The 20,896-nt window shown below is 40.2% G+C and overlaps 2 protein-coding genes across 4 annotated transcripts in view; one reads left to right on the top strand and one right to left on the bottom strand.

Annotated features, from left to right (window-relative positions):
- Atg4a (autophagy related 4A cysteine peptidase) overlaps positions 1 to 9,910 on the bottom strand; it is a 54,450-nt gene extending 44,540 nt beyond the window's left edge. The window contains exons 1-2 of one of the 2 annotated variants that reach the window (XM_075958680.1): positions 9,874 to 9,910; positions 5,569 to 5,745 (exon numbers count right to left, since the gene is read on the bottom strand). In XM_075958680.1, the coding sequence (XP_075814795.1) occupies positions 5,569 to 5,745; positions 9,874 to 9,895 (199 nt within the window). In that variant the 5' untranslated portion in view covers positions 9,896 to 9,910. The remainder of the gene's footprint in view (positions 1 to 5,568; positions 5,746 to 9,873) is intronic. The other variant, XM_075958681.1, reaches the window with a different exon arrangement.
- On the top strand, positions 5,834 to 15,371 carry Psmd10 (proteasome 26S subunit, non-ATPase 10). 2 transcript variants are annotated; one of them, XM_075958683.1, is made up of 5 exons: positions 5,834 to 5,988; positions 9,993 to 10,091; positions 11,291 to 11,437; positions 11,529 to 11,695; positions 14,973 to 15,371. In XM_075958683.1, the coding sequence occupies exons 1-5, from the start codon at positions 5,875 to 5,877 to the stop codon at positions 15,124 to 15,126; spliced, it is 681 nt and encodes a 226-aa protein (XP_075814798.1). In that variant the 5' UTR covers positions 5,834 to 5,874; the 3' UTR covers positions 15,127 to 15,371. The 2 variants fall into 2 exon arrangements, with proteins under 2 accessions (XP_075814798.1, XP_075814799.1); XM_075958684.1 differs by having other exon boundaries at positions 5,837 to 5,988; positions 11,529 to 11,616.
- Positions 15,372 to 20,896: the final 5,525 nt, after the last annotated feature.

Below are 20,896 nucleotides of genomic sequence, written 5' to 3'. Positions count from 1 at the left end.
CTTAAGTCTGGAAGGCTAACGTGCTTTTTCTAGGGCCTAGAATCTATGTGGCCAGCAGAAAAGGCAATAGGGAACAGTCAATCATCTGAGTAGCCAAGAAGTCAGACACTGACAGGGCCCCATTGTGCCAAGACGAACGTCAGCAGCAACTGCATTGTTCCTCCAGAACCTGGGGCCAGCACCACAAAAGACAAGACCTTTTCCTGTAAGATCTATTTACCATCTATCTTTCATAATATAAAGAGGCTTACGCTTACTGTCAAGGAACTCCAAATCCAAAGTTAACTACCACATCTACCAAATAAAATAAAAGCACATTATACTGTCTATAAAATAATATGCAAGCAAATCACTCGGTATGAGGTATGTTGGGTCCTGTTCTTTTCTAAGCTGTTTCTAGCAATCACATCGCATTCCTTGATGCACTATTATGGTTAAATGTCAGTATACCAATTCCTTGTGTAAATACAACACGCCTCCACAATAAACTGGACAAATATTTATAGATCACCTACTACACATGGGGCGCATTTATTCTACACTGGTCATTAGCAAACTATAGCTACAAGACTAAATTTATCCCATCTTACATATTTTCTGTGGAAAGCAAAGTAAAAATGATGTTTACATTTTGAAACAGCATGGAAACCACCTTCAACCACAATTGCTGAACACTGGCTAGCTTTGGAAATTAGCTTTTGCTGCCAACTTGATAATTTGTCTTAATTCAACCTAAAGTTAGAAAACAAAAATTCCAAGTGAAGATGGAGTAAAACCATTTTAATGCCTAATATTGCCTGAACTATCAGGGATGGCAAGACCCTTTATATACTTCTGGTACTGGGACAAGTCAAAACAATGGAATGGTACTTCATACCCACTACTAGCTATAACAAAAAGAAATATATTGATACATATAGTTCATTGTAGAAAGTTTTTCATCCAAATTCATTATTGTGGGAAGATAAAATAGCCACTTTGGGAGAGTCTGACGCTCCCTCAAAAAGTTAAATGGAGTTGTTCATATGACTATAATCCAAAAATTCCACACCTAAATATGTACACAAAGAAATAAAAGTACATGTCTAAACAGAAACTTACATAAAAAGTATAGCAGCCATATTTAGAAGAAACAAAAGGTAATAATAACCCAAGTGGCCATAAACTAATGAATGGCTAAACAAAATATGTAACTGACATAAAATGGTATATATTCATTCATAAAAAGAAATGGAGTGATGATACATTTGTATAAATTTTAAAATGATTCTATTAAGTGACAAAACAAGCCATGAAAGACCAAATATTATTATCTTATTTGTATAGTTAATGCTCATAAAGTAGAAGCCTATAGAATAATGTTTGTATAAGGAGAGCAAAAGGAAGAATGACAATAGATACAAATCTTCCTTCTTAGGTAAAGCAGATGATTAAAAGCAAGCTTTTGGGAGTGGTAACATAACTCTGAATATACTTATAATCATTAAATTGTGTGCTTAAAAAATTACAAACCAAAAATCAGCTTGGGAGTTGTCAAGAACAGTGGGGGGGGGGGTGACCACAAAGAAGCATGTGACAATTTGGGAGAATCATGGAAATATTTTATATCTCAACTTTGGTGTTGGTTACACAACAGTATATATTTATAACCAAGTACACTGAACTTTTAACACTGATATCACAATAGCATACGGTAAACAGGAGCAGCATCTCCAATCGCGCACAAGTTTCCAACAGATATTACACTTGAGTTCACACTGAAGTTCTAGCAGCAGTTTTGAGACCTTAAGGCCAAGTGGAAAGTGGAAAGGTTATTCCCGGAGCCCAAGATCCACTTCCCTGTGCAGGTGAGGAGCTTTCACCTAACCGTCAGTTGGAAGTGATTGATCTGCAATGTAATGGCATTTCCCAAAGCAAACACGACAATAGACTTATTTCTCAAGCAGCAAATATGGTCAGTTAAAATCCTATGCTCCTGTACCCCTATCCAATCATAAGAAAATAGACTTTAAAAAAATACCTAACAAGTACACTTCAAAACTACCAAAGTCAGCAAAACAAGCAAAATCTGAGAAACTGTCACAAGCTTCTAAAGATACAGAAACACCATGTGATTCATAGGACCATGGATGGGACACTACCCACAGAAAAACTAATGAAACTGGAGCAAAGTATGGAGAAAAGTTGATTACAATATACAATGTGTGTTTATCTGTTGTGATAATGATAGAAAAGTGAATTAAAATAAAAGATTCAACAAATACTGCTAGAACATCTGGATAACAACCTTAGCTAACCTGATGTTACACCATATAGAAAAGTTAACTCAAAATGGATCATAGACTTAAATGCAAAAGAAAAAAACCAAAATTCCAGAAGAAAACATGTGGAATCAACTCATCAAAATCGTACCATTCTAAAGTCTTAACTAGATACAACACTAGAGAGAGAGAGAAGATCTTGAGGTAGGAGAATCACTATGAGTCTGGGGCAAGCCTGGGTTACACAGTGAGCTGCAGGACAGCCTGGACTACAGAGTGAGACCTTGTCTCAAAAAAAAAAAAAATCGCCAGGTGGTGGTGGCCCACACTTTTAATCCCAGCACTAGGGAGGCAAAGGCAGGCGGACCTCAGTGAGTTCAAGGCCAAATTTGTTTACAGAGTGAGTTCCAGGACAGCCAGAACTGCTACACAGAGGTCTTGAAAACAAACAAACAAAAAGTTCAAAACCTTTTCCTTCAAAACACATACCATTGTGGTGAAGAAAGCCAAACAACAGGGGCACACACCTGAAAAAGCAACTGGGGAGTCAAAGGCAGAAGGATTGCAAGTTTGAGACTAGCTTGGGATACACAGTGAGACCAAGTCTCAAAATAGCACAAACAAAACCAAAACAAAGCAAAAGGAAAAAAAACAGAGGACAAAGTAGGGGTAAGTATTTGCATATCAAAATACCTGCCGGGGACTTGGATTTAGACTGGAAATAATTGTTACAAGTCAACATGTAAACAACAACCCACTTTTAAAATGGAAATAAACACAGAAGCAGATCCTTATGTATAGAAGATACACCAACGGTTTAAGAGCACTTAAAAAGAAGTTTACCACCGCTAGCCACTCCATATGAAAATAAACATTGTAACTAATATATCATTTCATACCAACTTAAATAGCTACAGTGTTTTAAAGGGTAAGGCACATACCTGAAATACCAGCATTTGGGAGGCTGAGGCAGGGGGATTGTGAGTTTGAAGTCATCTGGGCCTCATTCTCAAACAAAACAACAAGAGCCCAGTAAATAACAAATGTGCGTGATGCAACAAGAATTCTCCTGCACAGACTGCAGCTGCTGCTTTGGAAAATGGTTTTGTAATTGCTTTAAAAGCTAAACATAAATTGTCCTGTTAGCCAGGAATTCCACCTTCAGGTATCTAGTAACAAGAGATGAAAACAAACATCCACACAAAGATGCGAAAACAAGTGTCCTAAGTAGCATTAGTCATAATAGCTTACAGCGAGAGAAAAAACCCCCACTAAGTTTCTATCAATTGGTGAGTAGGTACCCAAAAATGTATTACCCGTACACTGTAATATTATTAGGCAACAGAAGTAAGGAAGTACTTACGCATGTAACAATATGGTTAAGTTCTCAAAACCATTACAATGAGTGCAAAAGACCACATATTACATGATTTCATTTACGTTGAAATGTTAATTAAGAATGGGCAATTTTATAAAGACAAAGAGTACACTAGCGGCTGCCTGGGCAGGAAGTGGGGATAAAGATGAACTGAAAATGGGCATGAAATCTTACTGGGACGATCAAAATGTTATACAACAGATTCATTGTGATAGCCACACAACCCTAAAACTTACTAATAATCAGTAATTAAATAGGTGTGTTTTATTTAGCTTTGTAGTGCCGAGTATTGAACCTAGAGCCTTGCACAGGTCTGCTAAATGTTCTACTATTAGGCACCCCTAGCCCCAGTTGAATTTTATGCTGTGTTAAGTTATCACAATCAGATTGTGAAATAGGGAGGGAAAGGTAAAACTGGGTGGAGAATATGTAGGAATTCGGTACGACCTTTGCAACAATTGTTTTGAGGTGTGGTCTTGCTCTCAGTAGTCCTGGCTGTCCTTGAACTTGCTCCTTGGACCAGGCTGGTCTCAGACTCAGGGAGATCTGCCTGCCTCTGCTTCCCAAGTGCTGGGATTAAAGGCATGAGTCACACCACCCGACTTTGCAACGTTCCTATAAATCTAAAACTGTTCTGAAAAAAATGTTTAAATTTATTTAAATCAAAATTAGAACTGGTGACCTTAGAGATGGTTCCACAAGGAAGCCTGATGAGTTATGTTAAATCCTCAGGGCCATATGATGGAAGAAAAGAATCAACTCCCAAAAGTCATTCTCTGACTTCCACATGCAATACCAAGACGTGTACACACACGGGGGGGGGGGGGGTGCAGACAAACAGAGAGAGAGACAGAGACACACACAATCAATAAAATAGTCTTTAAAAAAGAATATGGTTGTGGATTATCAATATTTGGCAGTAGCCTTCTGTGTCAAAAGATATTTCAAAGACTTTCCTATCAATTAAAATGGTTAAAATCTCATTAAAGAACATCTGGAATTGATTTTGATGATAGAGAATAATAACTTTAAACCTCAATTAAGCAAAATATTACGTCCCTCAAAGAATTCTGATCTCAGTATTTCTGTGTGAAAAATATATTCTACTATTATTATATCTAGAATTTCACCAATTAACTTTTGTCATAACTTGTCTTCTGTACTTGGTTTTGCCATTTGCCCTGAAAAAGCCTAAAATATCTATGATCTGGCATTTTACATAAACTTGCTAAGCCCTGTTCTATCCCACAACAGGAGAGACATAAACATAATTAGTTACTTTTAAAATATATTTTCAGCACTTTTCTAATACACTTTCGGATATGCTCTATAAAAGACAAGCCTTGCCTCTCTTCTGCTACAGCACTATTTGGAATTTCCCTCTTTAAAACCCACATTGTTAGCTTAACATTTTAGCAAGCCTCGATGTAATTGCCATTACCAGGATATCCCCGGTATCCCTAAGGTGACCGCAGTTAAGTAGCGATGTCACCAGGCTACAGACTCACTGAGATCTCTTAGATATCGAGTGGCTCCTATGGCATCACACCCTGTCTTTAGCATCACTCTGGCACATCACCTCTGTATGGTGTCATGTGTTAACCGCTGCTGTGGCAGAATCCTACTCTGATGCCATTCGCCGAGATGCCGGGGTAACTAGCCTGCGCTTCTTTCCGCTCCTTGGACAGTGGCAGGGAGGGGGAGGGTAGCTACAGTCAGTGGTTCAAGCTCAAGTGGTAGTGCTCAGCTCCAACTACTGTCCCTTCCGCCTGCCACTGCAAGTGAGGGCCCAGAGGGACAAGATCTTTAGGGTCCCAGAAGGCTCTTGGCCTGGTATAGTATCCCTTTCATGTGACCGATTTACTGGCCTACCAACGACCACCCACCCTAGCTCTTTCACACAGTGCCTCCAGAAGCCGCTCCCATTACCTGACTCCATTCTCCAGCTGTCATCCTGGGCCAATTCCACCGGCAACTTGACTACGGCTTTCTCAGAGGATCCTGGGACTTGTAGTTCCACACTGCTAGGAGCCGGAACCGAATAGCAAGCTAAACCGCCTTCAGGCCCGGAAATGCCATCAAACTGCAACTCCCAGAAGCTCCGGGCTATGGGGCGGGTAACACGGAAAGCAGAGAGAACAGTGATTGGAGAACCTCGAGCTCTTTGATTGGCTACCCGAGCAGGAGCCGTGAGTGGGCGGGGCTTGAGCTTCACGGAGATTCTGGGAAGGCGAAATGGAGGGGAGTGTGTCTAACGTAATGGTCTGCAACCTGGCCTACACCGGGAAACTGGATGAGTTGAAGGAGAGGATTTTGGCCGATCAATCTCTAGCTACTAGAACCGATCAGGTAAAGCAGCCCGAGGGCTTGGCGCTTAGCCGCGGGCGTTAGCGAAGCCCTCAGAGGCTTTCCCGTCCTGAGTTGCTCCAAGGCCACTTCTGAGCTCCTCCCGCCCCTTCCTCCCTATTGTAGCCTTGGGTTAGCTCAAGACTTGCTGTCCAACTCTAGCCCACAACTGACATTTTAGGGGGAGGGGGAGGGCCCAAGCACTAGCTCGCTGAATTTCTTATATTCCTAGATCATCCACGGCTTTTCTCAGAAATGCCCAGGCTTCAAGACACAGTTTTTTATGTGGATTTCTTTTTCTTTCGTTGTAATCCCATTAAATCGAACACGTGTAACTGAATTTTGTGCCAGGGAGTTTGAGAGGAGCCGGGAATTTTTGTTATGTAGAAAAAGCAGGCAAAACTGAAATAACGACAAAATTCATCTTATTACATATTGTAAACTTCCCCCCGAAAGAACTTTATGTATTCATTTCAGAACATGGAAAGGGAAGACTCTAGGAATAGTCAGAAAGGGCTTTGTGTAGAAGGGGAGGTTATTTCCACCGTGAACAAAGGATGGATTTCCACCTCGAATGGGATTGAGTGAACTGAGGACATTGGGAAATGATTCTGTTCTGATCAACAACATCTCATGTTTTCTTCATAACTTTCTAAATCATAGATTGCTTTCTGTTTGATAGATATGGTGTTAAGCACTAGTAAACAGTGTATAATACTTCAAATTCTCCATGTTCTGTCTTTTTTAGAAGATAACTCAAAATGAAGAGACTGTTTTCTTTGAAATTTTCCTTTATTACTCAACAGGAGACTTCCCCTATGTTCACGCAGTTTGCTTTTGTTATTGTCTGATAATATGGTTTAAATTTAATAAAATGAATTATATTAAGACACTTGAAAATGTAACCATGCTTCAATCAAGTCAGTGGCATAAAAGAGAGAGTTAGGATTATGAAGCCTAACAAACAACCAAATGCAATTTATGGATATTATTTAAGATATAATCTTTCTGTGTAACCCAGGTGGTCCTGCTCGAGCCCTTCCTATACACTAAGACCTGGAAGGTTTGCCTTCCGTCCGTGACAAAGAGTTAACGTTAATTTTAAAAATCTAATAATGATCTTGTGGTTTCTTACAAAAGCCCCCCCCCCTTTCTTTGGTATTTTTGAGACTGGGTTTCTCTGTGGCTTTGGAGCCTGTCCTGGAACTAGCTCTTGTAGCCCAGGCTGGCCTCGAACTCACAGAGTTCTGCCTGCCTCTACCTCCCGAGTGCTGGGATTAAAGGCATGCGACAAAAGCACTTTTATTTGTGGGTGCTAAATAATTAGAGATGAACAATCATGACATTTAGGTTTCTGTTTAAAAGAAACCTCAGCAGGGCCAAAGAGGTAGATAGGTGGTTAAGAGTACGTACTCTTCAACTGAACTGTGGGAGTTGGGCCCAGTGCTCCGCTCTGGATCTCTGCCTCAGTTTACATCAGTTGCTGGATAAAGGTTCTATGATGATATTTAAGATAGTCATCCATCTGACTACAGGGCAAGGCCAGTTCAGGCACCCTCTCCTCTATTGCTTAGGGTCTTAGCTGAGGTCATCCTTGTGGATTCTTGGGGATTTCTCTAATGCCAGGTTTCTGGCTAGCCCCATAATGGCTCCCTCAATCAAGATATCTCTTTCTGGTGATGAAAGGAGACAGAGACAGAGACCCACATTGGAGCACCGGACTGAAATCTCAAGGTCCAAATCAGGAGCAGAAGGAGAGAGAGCACGAGCAAGGAACTCAGGACCATGAGGGGTGCACCCACACACTGAGACAATGGGGATGTTCTACTGGGAACTCACCAAGGCCAGCTGGCCTGGGTCTGGAAAAGCCTGGGATAAAACCGGACTCTCTGAACATAGCGGACAATGAGGACTAATGAGAACTCAAGAACAATGGCAATGGGTTTCTGATCCTACTGCATGCACTGGCTTTGTGGGAGCCTAGGCAGTTTGGATGCTCAACTTACTAGACCGGGATGGAGGTGGGGGTTCCTTGGACCTCCCACAGGACAGGGAACCCTGATTGCTTTTCGGGCTGGGGGGGGACTTAATTGGGGGAGGGGGAGGGAAATGGGAGGCGGTGGCGGGGAAGAGACAGAAATCTTTAATAAAAAATAAATTTATTTAAAAAAATAAAATAAAAAAAAAGATATCTCTTTCTTTGCTCTCCATTTAAAGAGTGAGAATATGAGCAAAGAGGTCAAGACCATGATGGGGACACCCATTGAAACAGCTCACCTGAGCTAATGGGAGCTCACCAACTCTGGCCTGGCAGTGAGGGAACCAGCATAGGACCAAACTAGTCCCTCTAAATGTGGGTGACAGTTGTGTGGCTGGGGCAGATGGCAAGGCCACTGGCAGTGGAACCAGGATTTATCCCTACTGCTTGTTCTGGCTTTTTGAAGCCCATTTTTTTTGGAGGGATACCTTTCTCAGCCTAAATATAGTAGAGAGGGTGTTGGTCCTGCCTCAAAGTGATGTGCTAGACTTTGTTGACTCCCCATGGGAGGCCTTACCCTCTCTGAGGGGTGGATGGGGAGTGGAATGGGGGGAAAGATGGAGGGAGCCAAGGGAGTGGGAACTTGAATTGGTAGGTAAAATGAGAAAAGATAGTTTTTTAAAAAAAATAAATAGTAAAAAAATATTTTTAAAGTAAAGAAAAATATTTTTTAAATAAAAAGAGTATATATTCCTTTTCCAGAGGACCTCCCCATGTACATGAGGTCATGTGCGCAAACCCACACACATGCAATAACTCTTAAAAACTTAAATAGTAACAATCTAGAAGTAAATATGGTGAGCTATTTTTTGTTAAAGCTAGGTAATGGGCGCATGTGGGTCTCTGTTCTGTCATACTCCCTTTATTTTATTTGTATTTGAAATGTCCATAAGGTTTAATTGCTGTCTGGGGACACTGACAGGGAAAGCCACAGGTGTCCATAGCAGTGAAACTTCCAGTTGGCTCCCTCCCTGGGCACCAGCAGAAGCATCAAGTGATGCCAGTTCTTTTCTTCTTTTCCTTCTTCTAGAGCCTCTCCTCCAAACCAGGCAACTCCCTGAGTGTCACAGTTAAGTTACTTTAAAGGCTCAGTGGTAGAGCACTTGCAGGAGGCCCTAGGTTTGATCCACACACACACACACACACATACACACACACTATATATATATATATGCATACAATCAACACTTTACAGTACTCAAGGCTGAGAAGCATAGCAATCAACACAAATAGGCACTCTCCTTGAGAATCATGATTCCTACCTTGTTATTTTTTAAAAAAAAATCAATTTTATTGCGCTGATTCTATGCAATTCAGCTCTCATTTCTTTCTCCATAACATTCGTGTGTTTACCAGATAACAGTGAGTGGCATGCGCCTGTAATCCTAGCACTTAGGAGTTGGAGGAAAAGGATTGAGAATTTGAAGCTAACGTTGACTTACAATAGCAAGATCCTGACCACCACCACCCCCCAAAAAAATTCACATCTTTGTAGAACCTCACTTGAAGTCTGTGTGGTAATAGAGATTTCACAGTCACAGAGCTTGGATAAATTGTGTGGCCCTGGATCCGTTGCTTATGTGAAGTAGTCTGAGTGACCTTACATGTAAAATGAGGGGTAATAGGGACCACAGAGCATGGTGAGGGTCCAAAGAAATGATGTATATAAAAGTCACAGTGTTTCGCATAGGCATGCGTAAGTGTTGGAATTATACACAGCACATCTCCATCTCTGCCTCATCATTCCTTTCTGCCTAGAATTCCTTACATTCGTTGATATCACTCACCCCATGCTACTAATAGCTTGGCCTCTCAAATGCTAGTAAGTAATACGGTTTAAGGTTACTTACCTGAGGACCTGGTACTCTCCATTTCTTATGTTCAACCTGTAGGTGTGCTGGCATCAATAGTTTTCTGCCTATTTGTCTTCAGGAATGTTGATAGCTGTGCTCCCCTGTTTCCCACATAGGACAGCAGAACAGCATTGCACTGGGCATGCTCAGCCGGTCATACAGAAATTGTTGAATTCTTGCTGGGACTTGGTGTGCCGGTGAATGATAAAGATGACGTGAGTATTAGGCAAATTTGATAAGCTCTGGGTTATCTTTAGACTCCAGCCTTGTATTTAGTGAAGCCTGAATATAAAGCTCATAAACAAAATTTGAACCTTTATAAGTAGGAAGTTACAGTATGGCCTTAGTGACTAGGCCGGAGGCTAATGATCGCATTATTTTACAATGGTAATGAATCTCTGTAATTCAGAGTGGAAATACAGAGCAGGGCTTATTATGAACTCAAAAAGACTCTAAACATTTTCATGTTTAAATTGTTGGTGAATATTGCCCGAATAATAAAGGCCTGGGTATATGTGTGTTACGTCGAAGCATTTATTATAATGATGTTGATTATATTAAGATAAGACTTGTGGGGAGCTGGGGAGATGTTTCAGTAGTTAAGAATGCTTGCTGCTCTAGGAGAGGACCAAAGTTTGGTTCCAGTACCCATGCTGGGTGCCTCACAACCTCCTGTAATTCTTGCTTCAGAGGACCTGACACCCCATTTTGGCCTACACATAAGTAAAAAGATAAGACTCACAAAAACTGAGAATGGAAGTCTTTTTGTTTATAGTAGGCACAGGTTAATTTTCCGAAATGTTTACTAAAGTAATGTTTCTAAGAGAAAATGAAAACGATTTTATGGGAGAATGATTGAATAGAGCATGGGATACATACTTCGTACTTTAATATGCCATCAGTCATTCCAAAGAATGGCAGAAACATTCTTAGAAGTAGAAATTGTGAAAAACACACTTCACAGAACTTCATATACTCTGATTCTAGTTTTTATTTTTTTCAAGTTATTGTATGGGGGAAAACCCATTAGAATTAGTATAATACACCATGTCTATGTTATAGGATTGTGGCTATTTTTAAATGGTTTATTTTGTTTTTATTTGTGTTTATCTGTGAGTGGATGCCAACTATGTGCAGTTGCCTTTGGAGGCCAGAAGAGGGCATCAGATCCCCAGGGGCTGGAATTACAGTCCCTTGTGAGCAGTCTAAGTTAAAGGAAGGTCCTTTGAAAGAACAATAAGTGCTCTTAAGCACTGAGTCATCTCTCCAGCTCCTCATTTTTCGTTTGTATAAATTTTTATTTCCAAATTTCCCATGATGCTTAAATGCAAGAGAATACAGAACTATAAACCTGAATAAATGTTAATGTTCATTCTTTTCTCCTTGACTTTTGTTAAACTCACATTTTATACAGGCAGGCTGGTCTCCTCTGCATATTGCTGCTTCTGCTGGCCGGGATGAGATTGTAAAGGCCCTTCTGGTGAAAGGTGCACAAGTGAATGCCGTCAACCAAAATGGCTGCACTCCTCTCCATTATGCAGCCTCAAAAAATAGGCATGAGGTATGCTTCTGTCCCTGCATGATTTTCCTTTGAGTTCTAATCATATATAGGAACATAGATTTCCTCATTGTTTTCTTGTCCTCCTTTCCAGATTGCTGCCATGTTACTGGAAGGTGGAGCTGATCCAGATGCTAAGGACCATTATGAGGCTACAGCAATGCACCGGGCAGCAGCCAAGGGTAACTTGAAGACGGTTCATATTCTTCTGTTCTACAAAGCAGCCACAAACATCCAAGACACTGAGGGTAACACTCCTCTGTAAGTGACAAATAGCAGTCATTTTTATTCTGCAATACATGCTAAGAACAAAAGAAATTGAAAGGACACCAAAGTATAATGACAAAAACTAAAATTGCCTATCATTTTGCTATCCCCAAAAAATATTCATAGAAAATTTTGAGTATTTTTCCAGTTGTTTATATGCAGATATACACAAAATTAAGATCATGTAACTTATGTTTTAATCTCATAGCACATTGTGAGCATTTTTCAATGTCATTAAATATGTTTAAAACATTCATGATGGCTGTATCCAATTCCATTTTATGGATGTGCCATGATTTAATCATTCCTGATACTGTTTACTTAAACAGTTCGGAACTATTGGCCATTTTAAGTAATGTTGCATTGACCAATTTGCTTTAAAAAAAAAAACAAAAACAAAAACAAAAAAACCTCTGCCCATATTGCTGATTATGGCCTTAGAGAGATTCCTAGAAGTTGATTGTTTCAACAAATACACATACTTGAAGACGAATTGCTTCCAGAGGAGTTGTCTCATTGTACCCTCCCAATAGCATTTTAACAGTACCTAATACCTCCCCATCAGCACTCAGATTACCCTCGTGTTGTATGATATATGACATTTCGTGCTTAGAAAGTACATTTGATTTTGAAATTTATTAATGCCTAAGATTGTAATTTTGCGGCCTTTCTGTTCCCTTTTAGGGGAATTTCTTTCTTTTGACAGTTTTTTTTAACTTTATTCTTTAGGAGTTTCACGTCATGTACCCCAATTCTGTTTACCTTTTGATTCCCCTTTATCTTCCCCTCATCCCTACAGTGCCTCCGACCACAAAAAAAAAAACAAAAAAAACCCCAAAAAGCAAAGTAAGTAAGCAAGAAGAAGCAAGCAAACAAAAACAAAACATAAAAATCCTCTTTGCTTTTCCTTTTCCCCAACTCTCCACCACCTCTCCGTTCGTCCTGGTGGCATTGGGGGCCTCAGCATGTCATATAGTTTGCCCTTTTGTCATTTTGACTGATTTTTCAGTGCTCTTGACACAGTAAAAGTAGGAACATTATGGCATATCAGTTGAAAGTATTTTCCCAGTTTATTTATTTGCGCATGATTTTTCAACTATTGTCAGGAGTTATCAGTTACTATGTGGCCAAACCTATTAATTTCCACCACAACTAGTAAGCCTGAGATGAATGAAGTATTCACTTCTGTGACTCTTAAATCCACCTGGGATTAATTGAAGTGGATAACTTGAAGCCAACCTTTACCTCAGTTGGTGTGTGTCTGTAAGGTTTTTCATACCCATTTTTCTCCTTTGTTGAATCATGACTTCTTGAATCAGAAATTTGGGGTCTTTTTCGTAGTGTAGAATAAGGCTGAACCTTTTCCCTTCTGACTTTAAGACAGCTTTTGAAAGTATTGTTTTCAAGGGCTGATCTTGGCGGCACACGCCTTTAATCCCAGTCCTGGGGAGGCAGATCAACAAAGCTAGTTTCACTCCAGCCAGGGCTCCATAGTGAGACCCTGTTTACAAAAACAAAAGCAAGCAAACAAACAAAACTGCTTTGCCACAGTGGTGCATACCTTTAATTCCAGCACTTGGGAGAAACAGGAACAGACAGACCTCTTTGAGTTCAAGGCCAGCCTTGTCTACACAGCAAGTTTCTATTTTATTCAGGGTTTCATAGAGAGATCTTGTCATAAAAAGGTATTCTTTTTTTATTGAAAATAGATTCTTCTGGGCTAGAGAGATGGCTCAGTGGTTAAGAGCATTGCATGCTCTTCCAAAGGTCCTGAGTTCAATTCCCAGCAACTACATGGTGGCTCACAACCATCTGTAATGAGGTCTGGTGCCCTCTTCTGGCCTTCAGACATACACGCAGAAAAGAATATTGTATACATAATAAATAAATAACTATTTAAAAAAAATAAAAAGAAAATAGATTCTTCTTTTATTCAATACATTCCAACCACATTTTTCTCTTCCTCCAATTCTCTGTGCTTCTACCTCTCCTCTCCCCCACATCCACTACCCCTCATTTCCTCGTTATTAAAGAACAGGCTTCTAAAAGATATCAGCCAAACACAGCACAAGATACTGTAAGACGGACAAGGCAAAAGCCCTCATAACAAGGCTGGATCAGGCAACCCAGTATGCAGGCAAAACAATTCCCCAATAACAAGCTAACAGTTATAACATGCATGCAGAGGACCTGGGGGCAGACCCATGCAGGCCCGGCTTGCTGCTTCAGTCTCTGTGATCCCAAATGGGCCCTACTTAGTTTATTTGGTGGGCCATGTTCTCCTAGAGTCCTCCATCTCCTCTGACTACAGTCTTTCCTCCCACTCCCCCTCTTCCACAGGGTTCCCTGATCTCCAAGGGTAGGGACCCAATGGAGACCAAGAAAAGTATTGTTTTCTTAATTCTTACTTGAAAATCTTTCTTGTAGGCCTAAGCAACTGTGTGTTTCTTTTAATGAATATTCTAGCTTATTTCTCCATGACGTATTAATCACGTTGGCCTGGAAATAGTCTAGGAATCAGATAGTATAGGGTCCTTCGGAGAAAGTAGGATTTAGAATTGGATGGATACTGTTTTTCAGTACAAAAGCTGCCACTTTGTAACTACATTACTCATGCATGTTAAGGAACTTAACCTTCCTTCCCCTCCGTAACATTACAGCAGTAGTTTCTTCCTCACTGGGTTAATGTGAGGTTTAAAGTGCTGAATTCTTTGCCTGTCAGAGTCTATAGAAGTGACTGGCAGAGGTTGGTTTCTTTGATTCAACAAGTTAACTGTGAGCTCTGTCATTATAAGAAGACCTTTAACCTCTGTGACAACTTGTACTGTATAACAGTGCTAATTGTACCTTGGTTTGTCCGTGTAGATATACCAGTCAAGTGAGATCGGCTCTTTTTCTGAAAGTCACTACTTGTTACAGAAGCACAACATGAACTGAAGCTTCTCTCAGTTCTAATCCTGCATTATGATTACATTGAAGTGTTTGGAGGAAATTACCAGTAATCTCCATCGAATGGGGAAGCTGTGCCTTAGTCTAGCATTTAGAGCCAACTAGCTGTTTTAGTAGAGCCAGAAGTAAGATAGGTAATCCGGTGTTATATAATTATTCTAGTTAAATGTAATTTATACTCTTTGCCGTGCTAATTGATTTCCCTTTCCTGATGAAATAACTTTCCAATGTCACCACTGTCCAGCGATAAGCAGTTTAGACTGGAAATCCTAACCATTATATAGAACTAGTAGTGACTAATCTTTGTGATCCCCAATTTCAGACACTTAGCCTGTGATGAGGAGAGACTGGAAGAAGCAAAATTACTGGTGACCCAAGGAGCAAGTATTTACATTGAGAATAAAGAAAAAAAGACACCCGTGCAAATGGCCAAGGGTGGCCTGGGCTTACTACTCAAGAGAATTGTAGAAAGTTAAGCAGCTTGGATTTATTCTTTATATGTTTTGTTGTCCTCTCTGTCCTGGAAACTGTTGTATTGTGCACAAGGCATCTTGAACTAACAAACATGTTTTCTCACCTCCATAATCTTAGAACATGTTGTATTGCTCCTGCTGAAGTACCTGTTCCAAGCTTACCACCCACTGTTAAGGCATCGGAAAACTGTTGGGATTGTTCTATTGATGTCATTTATTGTTCTCCATTAAATCTTGATGAATTTGGAGTAAGTGGTCCTGTGGCTTTTATGAGTCTTGAGTATCTATCTGCTGTCCTGCTGTGGAACCGAACAAGTGCAGAAACAGGCAGCCAGTTGTTTTGTCTAGGTGGCAAAACAAATCCTGACTTGTTTTTCAAGTTCATGCAGAGACCTTTGCCAAATTTCTCTTTTCTCAACTATGAGGTCAATTTATTTTTGTTATGGGGGAAGTCGTGTATTTTAGTGAACCAAATTTTAAGTTGAAGTCTATGATCCTTGAAGAACATACACTATGTGCCATGTACCTTTTTGACTAGCCATTTTCCTCCAAAATGAGACAATGGTTTTTCCAAAGAAATAAAAAGTGTCTATATTGACTCACCTTTTGATTCGTATTTCAGGTACTACAAACTTATTTCAAGTACTACAAGCAATAAACTGTTGAAAGAATCTCCTAATTTCTCTTTCAAGTCAGTTACACATTCACTTAAACCTTAGAATCTTGAACTAAGATGTATTTTTCAGTTTGGGATAGTTCTAAAGTCAATAAAATTAATGGAGCTTGAACTGCAGCTAAAATCCATAAAAAATCGTAATCTTTTGAATTGCTAAGTTAATGTAGAGTGAAAGGAAATTAATAATTATAAACTTGAACTCTATTTAGCGAAGCATCTTAATTGATTAGTAGTCAGCAAATGTATTTCAAGTGACTCTTAACTTTAATTTTATCCTGCAATTATTGCTTCAAAGATGGGATCTAAGTAAATCTGCAAACTTTCATTAATTTTGGGTCAAAGACTTAAATGACCAGTTAACTAAAATGAGTCTTGTATATATGAGCTGCATTATTGATACCAAAACTTTTGCCATGAATATTGAATGCTAATCTTTATTAGAATGAATTTGGGATGTATTTTCTTATGAAATGAACATTTGTTAAATGTTGGTGGGTAGAATTTCTGGTTTGTCTTTTTCTAATAGGATCAGAAAGTAAGTCTTGTCTAATAGTGTCTGATGGGTGGCGTGGGGTATAAAATTTTACAAATTTTGAGATTTCTTGATTCAACAGTAAAGATCAAACGAAGTTTCAGGGAATTAGTAAGCTCTTAATATTACTTAAATCATTTAATTATATAAGCCAGGATATTAATTTTCTCTGACATTGATCAAATTGCTACATGTTCCTATAGGAAACTAAATAGCAACAAACCTCATTGAGGTCAGTAGGTCTTGTAATAACAAAATGAACTCAGAGAATATGATAATTCAGTTGTGATGCTAACCAAGAATATAATATAAAAGTAGGTTACTTGAAACAAATATAAGGTCTTATTTTTATGTGTAGATGCATTTGTTTTGAGTCTGGGTTTGTGTATGTGAATGAAGTGCCTGCCAAGGCCAGAAGAGGTCATTGGATTCCCTAGGGCTGGATCCCCGAGGCAGTGTGAGCTGCCTGACAGGGGCATTATGTACTGAAGTCTGGTCCTGGGCAAGAAGAGTACCTGCTCTTAGCCACAGAGCCATCACTCCAGCACTGAAACTGAAAAATACTACTTCCTTAAGTTTCTATTATAGAAAATATAACACTTAACATATTAACGTGAACATAGCATATTTCAGTTAGGTTTTACATTTGAGGTAAATTTGTGTCTTAGTTTATGATCTCCAGTATTTTGATTCCATAATTCCTCAATTACACCAACTACAATGAATTTCTTACATGGTTATGTCTGGTTCTTGTCTGTTTTCATATTCTCTTATCATTTTTATTGAGCTCCCAAATCAGTCTGTTGGTATGTTTGCTAGAGTATGAAAAGTTACTCCCTTAGGGGATCATGGCTTCAGCTTTACAGACTGTCTAAAATTGAAAGCAGAGCTTCATGTAGTTTTTATCAAACTCTCAAAGGGAGCTATGATTCCCCCGAAACGTTCCTCTGAATGATCCTAATAAAGAACACCAAATCAACTGTTTCTTACATCCTTTCACACTGTAATCTCTAAGAGAGAAATTATCTCCATTTCAAAGATAAAACACCGAGAGCTTCCCAGCACTCGGGAGGCAGAGGCAGGCGGATCTCTGTGAGTTCGAGACCAGCCTGGTCTACAAGAGCTAGTTCCAGGACGGGCTCCAAAACCACAGAGAAACCCTGTCTCGGAAAAAAAAAAAAAAAAAAAAAAAAAAAAAAAAAAAAAAAAAAAAAAAAAAAACACGGAGAGCTGCAGAAACAGCCAGTCACAAAACCTAGTTTCCTTGGAACCCAAGCTATTTCTTTTGTGTGTACACTCCAACAATGAACCAAGTAGATGGAAATCTGGCCTTTTCATAATCGCTGGGATTAGTTGTAACACCTATCCTGTACCTTGCTTTAAATTAGCAGTGGCTTGCATCTATTCGGTTTCACTCCTGTGTTCTAACCTACAGCTCCCCTCTGGTTTCCTGTGTGCTAAAAGTAAAAGAATACCTTAATACATACCTCCTACAGCCCTTTGAATTTCCTGAGAGTCTGGAGCAACTTGTTTCAGCGATGAGATCTTGATGGGTTTCTGGAGCCTCAGGGTAAGTAGGGACTGTTCACTAGAATGGACTGTGATCAAAATTGGGTTTGCCACTTCTAATACTTCCCACATCCTCTGCTACCGTGCTGGAGGTTCATTAAGCTTATGCGTGAAGTCTCTACAGAAAAGCTCCTAAGCTGTAGGGCTTGGTGGCCTTCCAAGTTGCTGAATACATCCACATGCCAGGAGAGTAATGCACAAGCCCCTTTTGTACCTCACGCTAGGTACCTCTTCAGATAGTTGTGTAGGAGGATCTTTTGCAACATCCTTTCCAATTAACTGGTAAATATAATCTAAATATTTCTGTGAATTCTATGAGCCATCAAAACAGCTTATTGAAACCTCAGTAGGAAATTAGGAAAATTCCCAATTTGTGTCACATGGAAGTGTGGATGACCTAAACAGTGATCATGAAAGGTATCTGGTGTAGACAAATAGAGGACAATTGTGTGGGTCTCAGCCTTTGATGTGTGGGGTCTGTACCAACTCAAGATTGAATTCAATTCTAGAGGACACAGTTGATGCCCACAGTAATTTGCAGTGTTGTTTGGTGTGAAAAGTTTGGCATCAGATGTTTTTTAAGCAGCTATAATGGTGTTCCTTTCATTGACATAACTTAAAAATTCTCTGGAGTCCTCATTGTGTTCTGTATCCTTTGATTTTAAACCCTGCTTTTTTCTTTCTTTCTCTCTCTCCCTCTCTTCTCTCTCTCCCTCCCTCCCTCTCTCCCTCCCCTCCTCCCTCCCTCCCTTCTTTCCTTTCCTTTTTTTTTGAGACAGTTTTTCTCTATGGCCCTGGCTATCCTGGAACTTGCTTTGTAAATCAGGTTGACCTCGAACTCAGAGATTTATCTGCCTTTGCCTCCCAAGTGCTGGGATTAAAGACACGAGTAAAGACAAATGGCAGTTTTTTTTTCTTTTGATTCTTTTATGGTGCCTTGTAACTTACTTTCCAATATTGCAAAATTGTTTTTTGGTTTTGTTTGTTTGTTTGTTTCTCAGACAGGGTCTCACTATGTAGCCTTGGCTGGCCTGGAACTGATTATGTAGCCTGAGCTGATCTTGAACTCCTACTCTGCCTCCTGTGTGCTGGAATCAAATACATGGCCTCAAAACTACCTTTTGGCCGGGTGGTGGTGGCGCACGCCTTTAATCCCAGCACTCGGGAGGCAGAGGCAGGCGGATCTCTGTGAGTTTGAGACCAGCCTGGTCTACAAGAGCTAGTTCCAGGACAGGAACCAAAAGCTACAGAGAAACCCTGTCTCGAAAAACCAAAAAAAAAAAAAAAACCTACCTTTTGTTCTTAAAGCATGTGCTTGTTTCATTGTGCAACAATGAAAGGTGGTGCGGAACGGTGAGGTGCAGTCTTTATGTCATCTCACACCATTTTACCTCTTCCTAGAGCTTGCAAAATTATTAATTAATTATGTATATAAGTGCTCTATTGACTTTAGGTGGTTGTGAGCCATCCACCACGTGGTTGCTGGGAATTGAACTCATATCCTCTGGGAGAACAGTCTTAACTGCTGAGCCATCTCCCCATTTTTACCCCTCTGGAAACTAGGTGAGTGTACAGAAGGACACCTGTTTTTTGCGAAGTAGTGGCCCAACTATTGATTCACACAAGACTATTGTATGTTATCGAGCCGCTCCAGCCCTCTCCCTGTCAGGAGTCACTGTGCGGTACTGGAGTAGGAAAAGACCTGAGCACTGTTAAAGTTCTCTACTGAAAGCTCATCAGACTTGAATCGCACACAGGCAGCTGTAAAAGGCAGATAGTAACTTCTTGGCATACAGCACAGGAGAAGTGTCCCCTTTTCCCCTAGGGTCCTAACTCGTCCACTGGCCAAGAACCCTACTTTGCATCACAGATCACTATAATTTGGAGACTCTCCTCAGAGAAGTGCAAATTCCAGTTTTTCTCTCCTGTAGTCAACATGTTATTGTTGATAAAACACAAGAACTTTCCAGAGTTAGCAAAACTGCATTCTCTATGAGGGCAAGGGCTATCTCTGATTGAGCTCACCCTTGTACTGCCAGAATCCACAGCAGTCCCTAGGTCATTAGAGCTCTTCAGTACATGCCCAGGGTGTGGTGGGAGAAAGAGACAAATTTGGGTCCATAAGCGTATGAGGAGGGAGTTGAGAAGGGAGGATGTGGTCAGATCTGTACAGAACGAAGGATGGAAGTGCCACTGTGGAATGCATCAATTTGTCCAATTAATGTTCGAAATTTCAGTACTTGTTAGCCTGCGGTACTTAGTAGGGACATTGTTGTTGTAATTGGAGCGGCGGGCTATGTTCCTGGCGCCCGGCCGCCCACACGGCTGGCTTTAGATCTGAAATAATTACACGGAAACTGTATTTTTTAAACATTGCCTGGCCCATTAGTTCCAGCTTCTTATTGACTAGCTCTTACATATTGATCTAACCCATATCTAATAATCTGTGTAGCCCACGAGGTGGCTGACCAGGGAAGATCTTAACCTGCGGCTGTGTCGGGTGGGAGAATCAGGGCGATTCCTGAATCTGCTTCTTTCTCCCAGCATTCTGTTCAGTCTACTCCGCCTACCTAATTTTCTGTCCTCTTAAAGAGCCAAACCAATGAAATCAACACAAAACAGCAGACTCCCACATCACATTGTTGCTCTGATAATGTGTGCATATATATAAATGTACACACACACACATATATATATATATGTTTTTCCAAGACAGGGTTTCTTTGTAACTTTGGTTCCTGTCCTGGAACTAGCTCTTGTAGATCAGACTGGCCTTGAACTCACAGAGATCCACCTGATTCTGCCTCCTGGGTGCTGGGATTAAAGGCATGTGCCACCACCACTTGGCTTTACATTTGTATGTATGTATTTTTTCCATATGACTTTTTGAAAGGTACTTCTCCTCCTTGGCAGGGGAGAAGAGGGCTGCTAAATCAGAAAGAAACCTTGTGCAGTGAGTTCCCATAGAAGCTATTGCTCTTGCTCTGGGCTACACT

This window comes from Microtus pennsylvanicus, chromosome X, assembly GCF_037038515.1.
Source record: "Microtus pennsylvanicus isolate mMicPen1 chromosome X, mMicPen1.hap1, whole genome shotgun sequence".
NCBI classification, from domain to species: domain Eukaryota; kingdom Metazoa; phylum Chordata; class Mammalia; order Rodentia; family Cricetidae; genus Microtus; species Microtus pennsylvanicus.
The sequence above is the reverse complement of the archived record's forward strand: the minus strand, read 5'-3'. Positions and strand labels throughout refer to the sequence as shown.

Excerpts from the sequence above, each read along its gene's own strand:
- Psmd10 (XM_075958683.1), top strand. The coding sequence starts at position 5,875 with ATGGAGGGGAGTGTGTCTAACGTAATGGTCTGCAACCTGGCCTACACC. Across the intron at positions 5,989-9,992 it reads TAGCTACTAGAACCGATCAG|GACAGCAGAACAGCATTGCA; the intron begins GTAAAGCAGCCC and ends TTTCCCACATAG. Across the intron at positions 11,438-11,528 it reads CCTCAAAAAATAGGCATGAG|ATTGCTGCCATGTTACTGGA; the intron begins GTATGCTTCTGT and ends CCTCCTTTCCAG.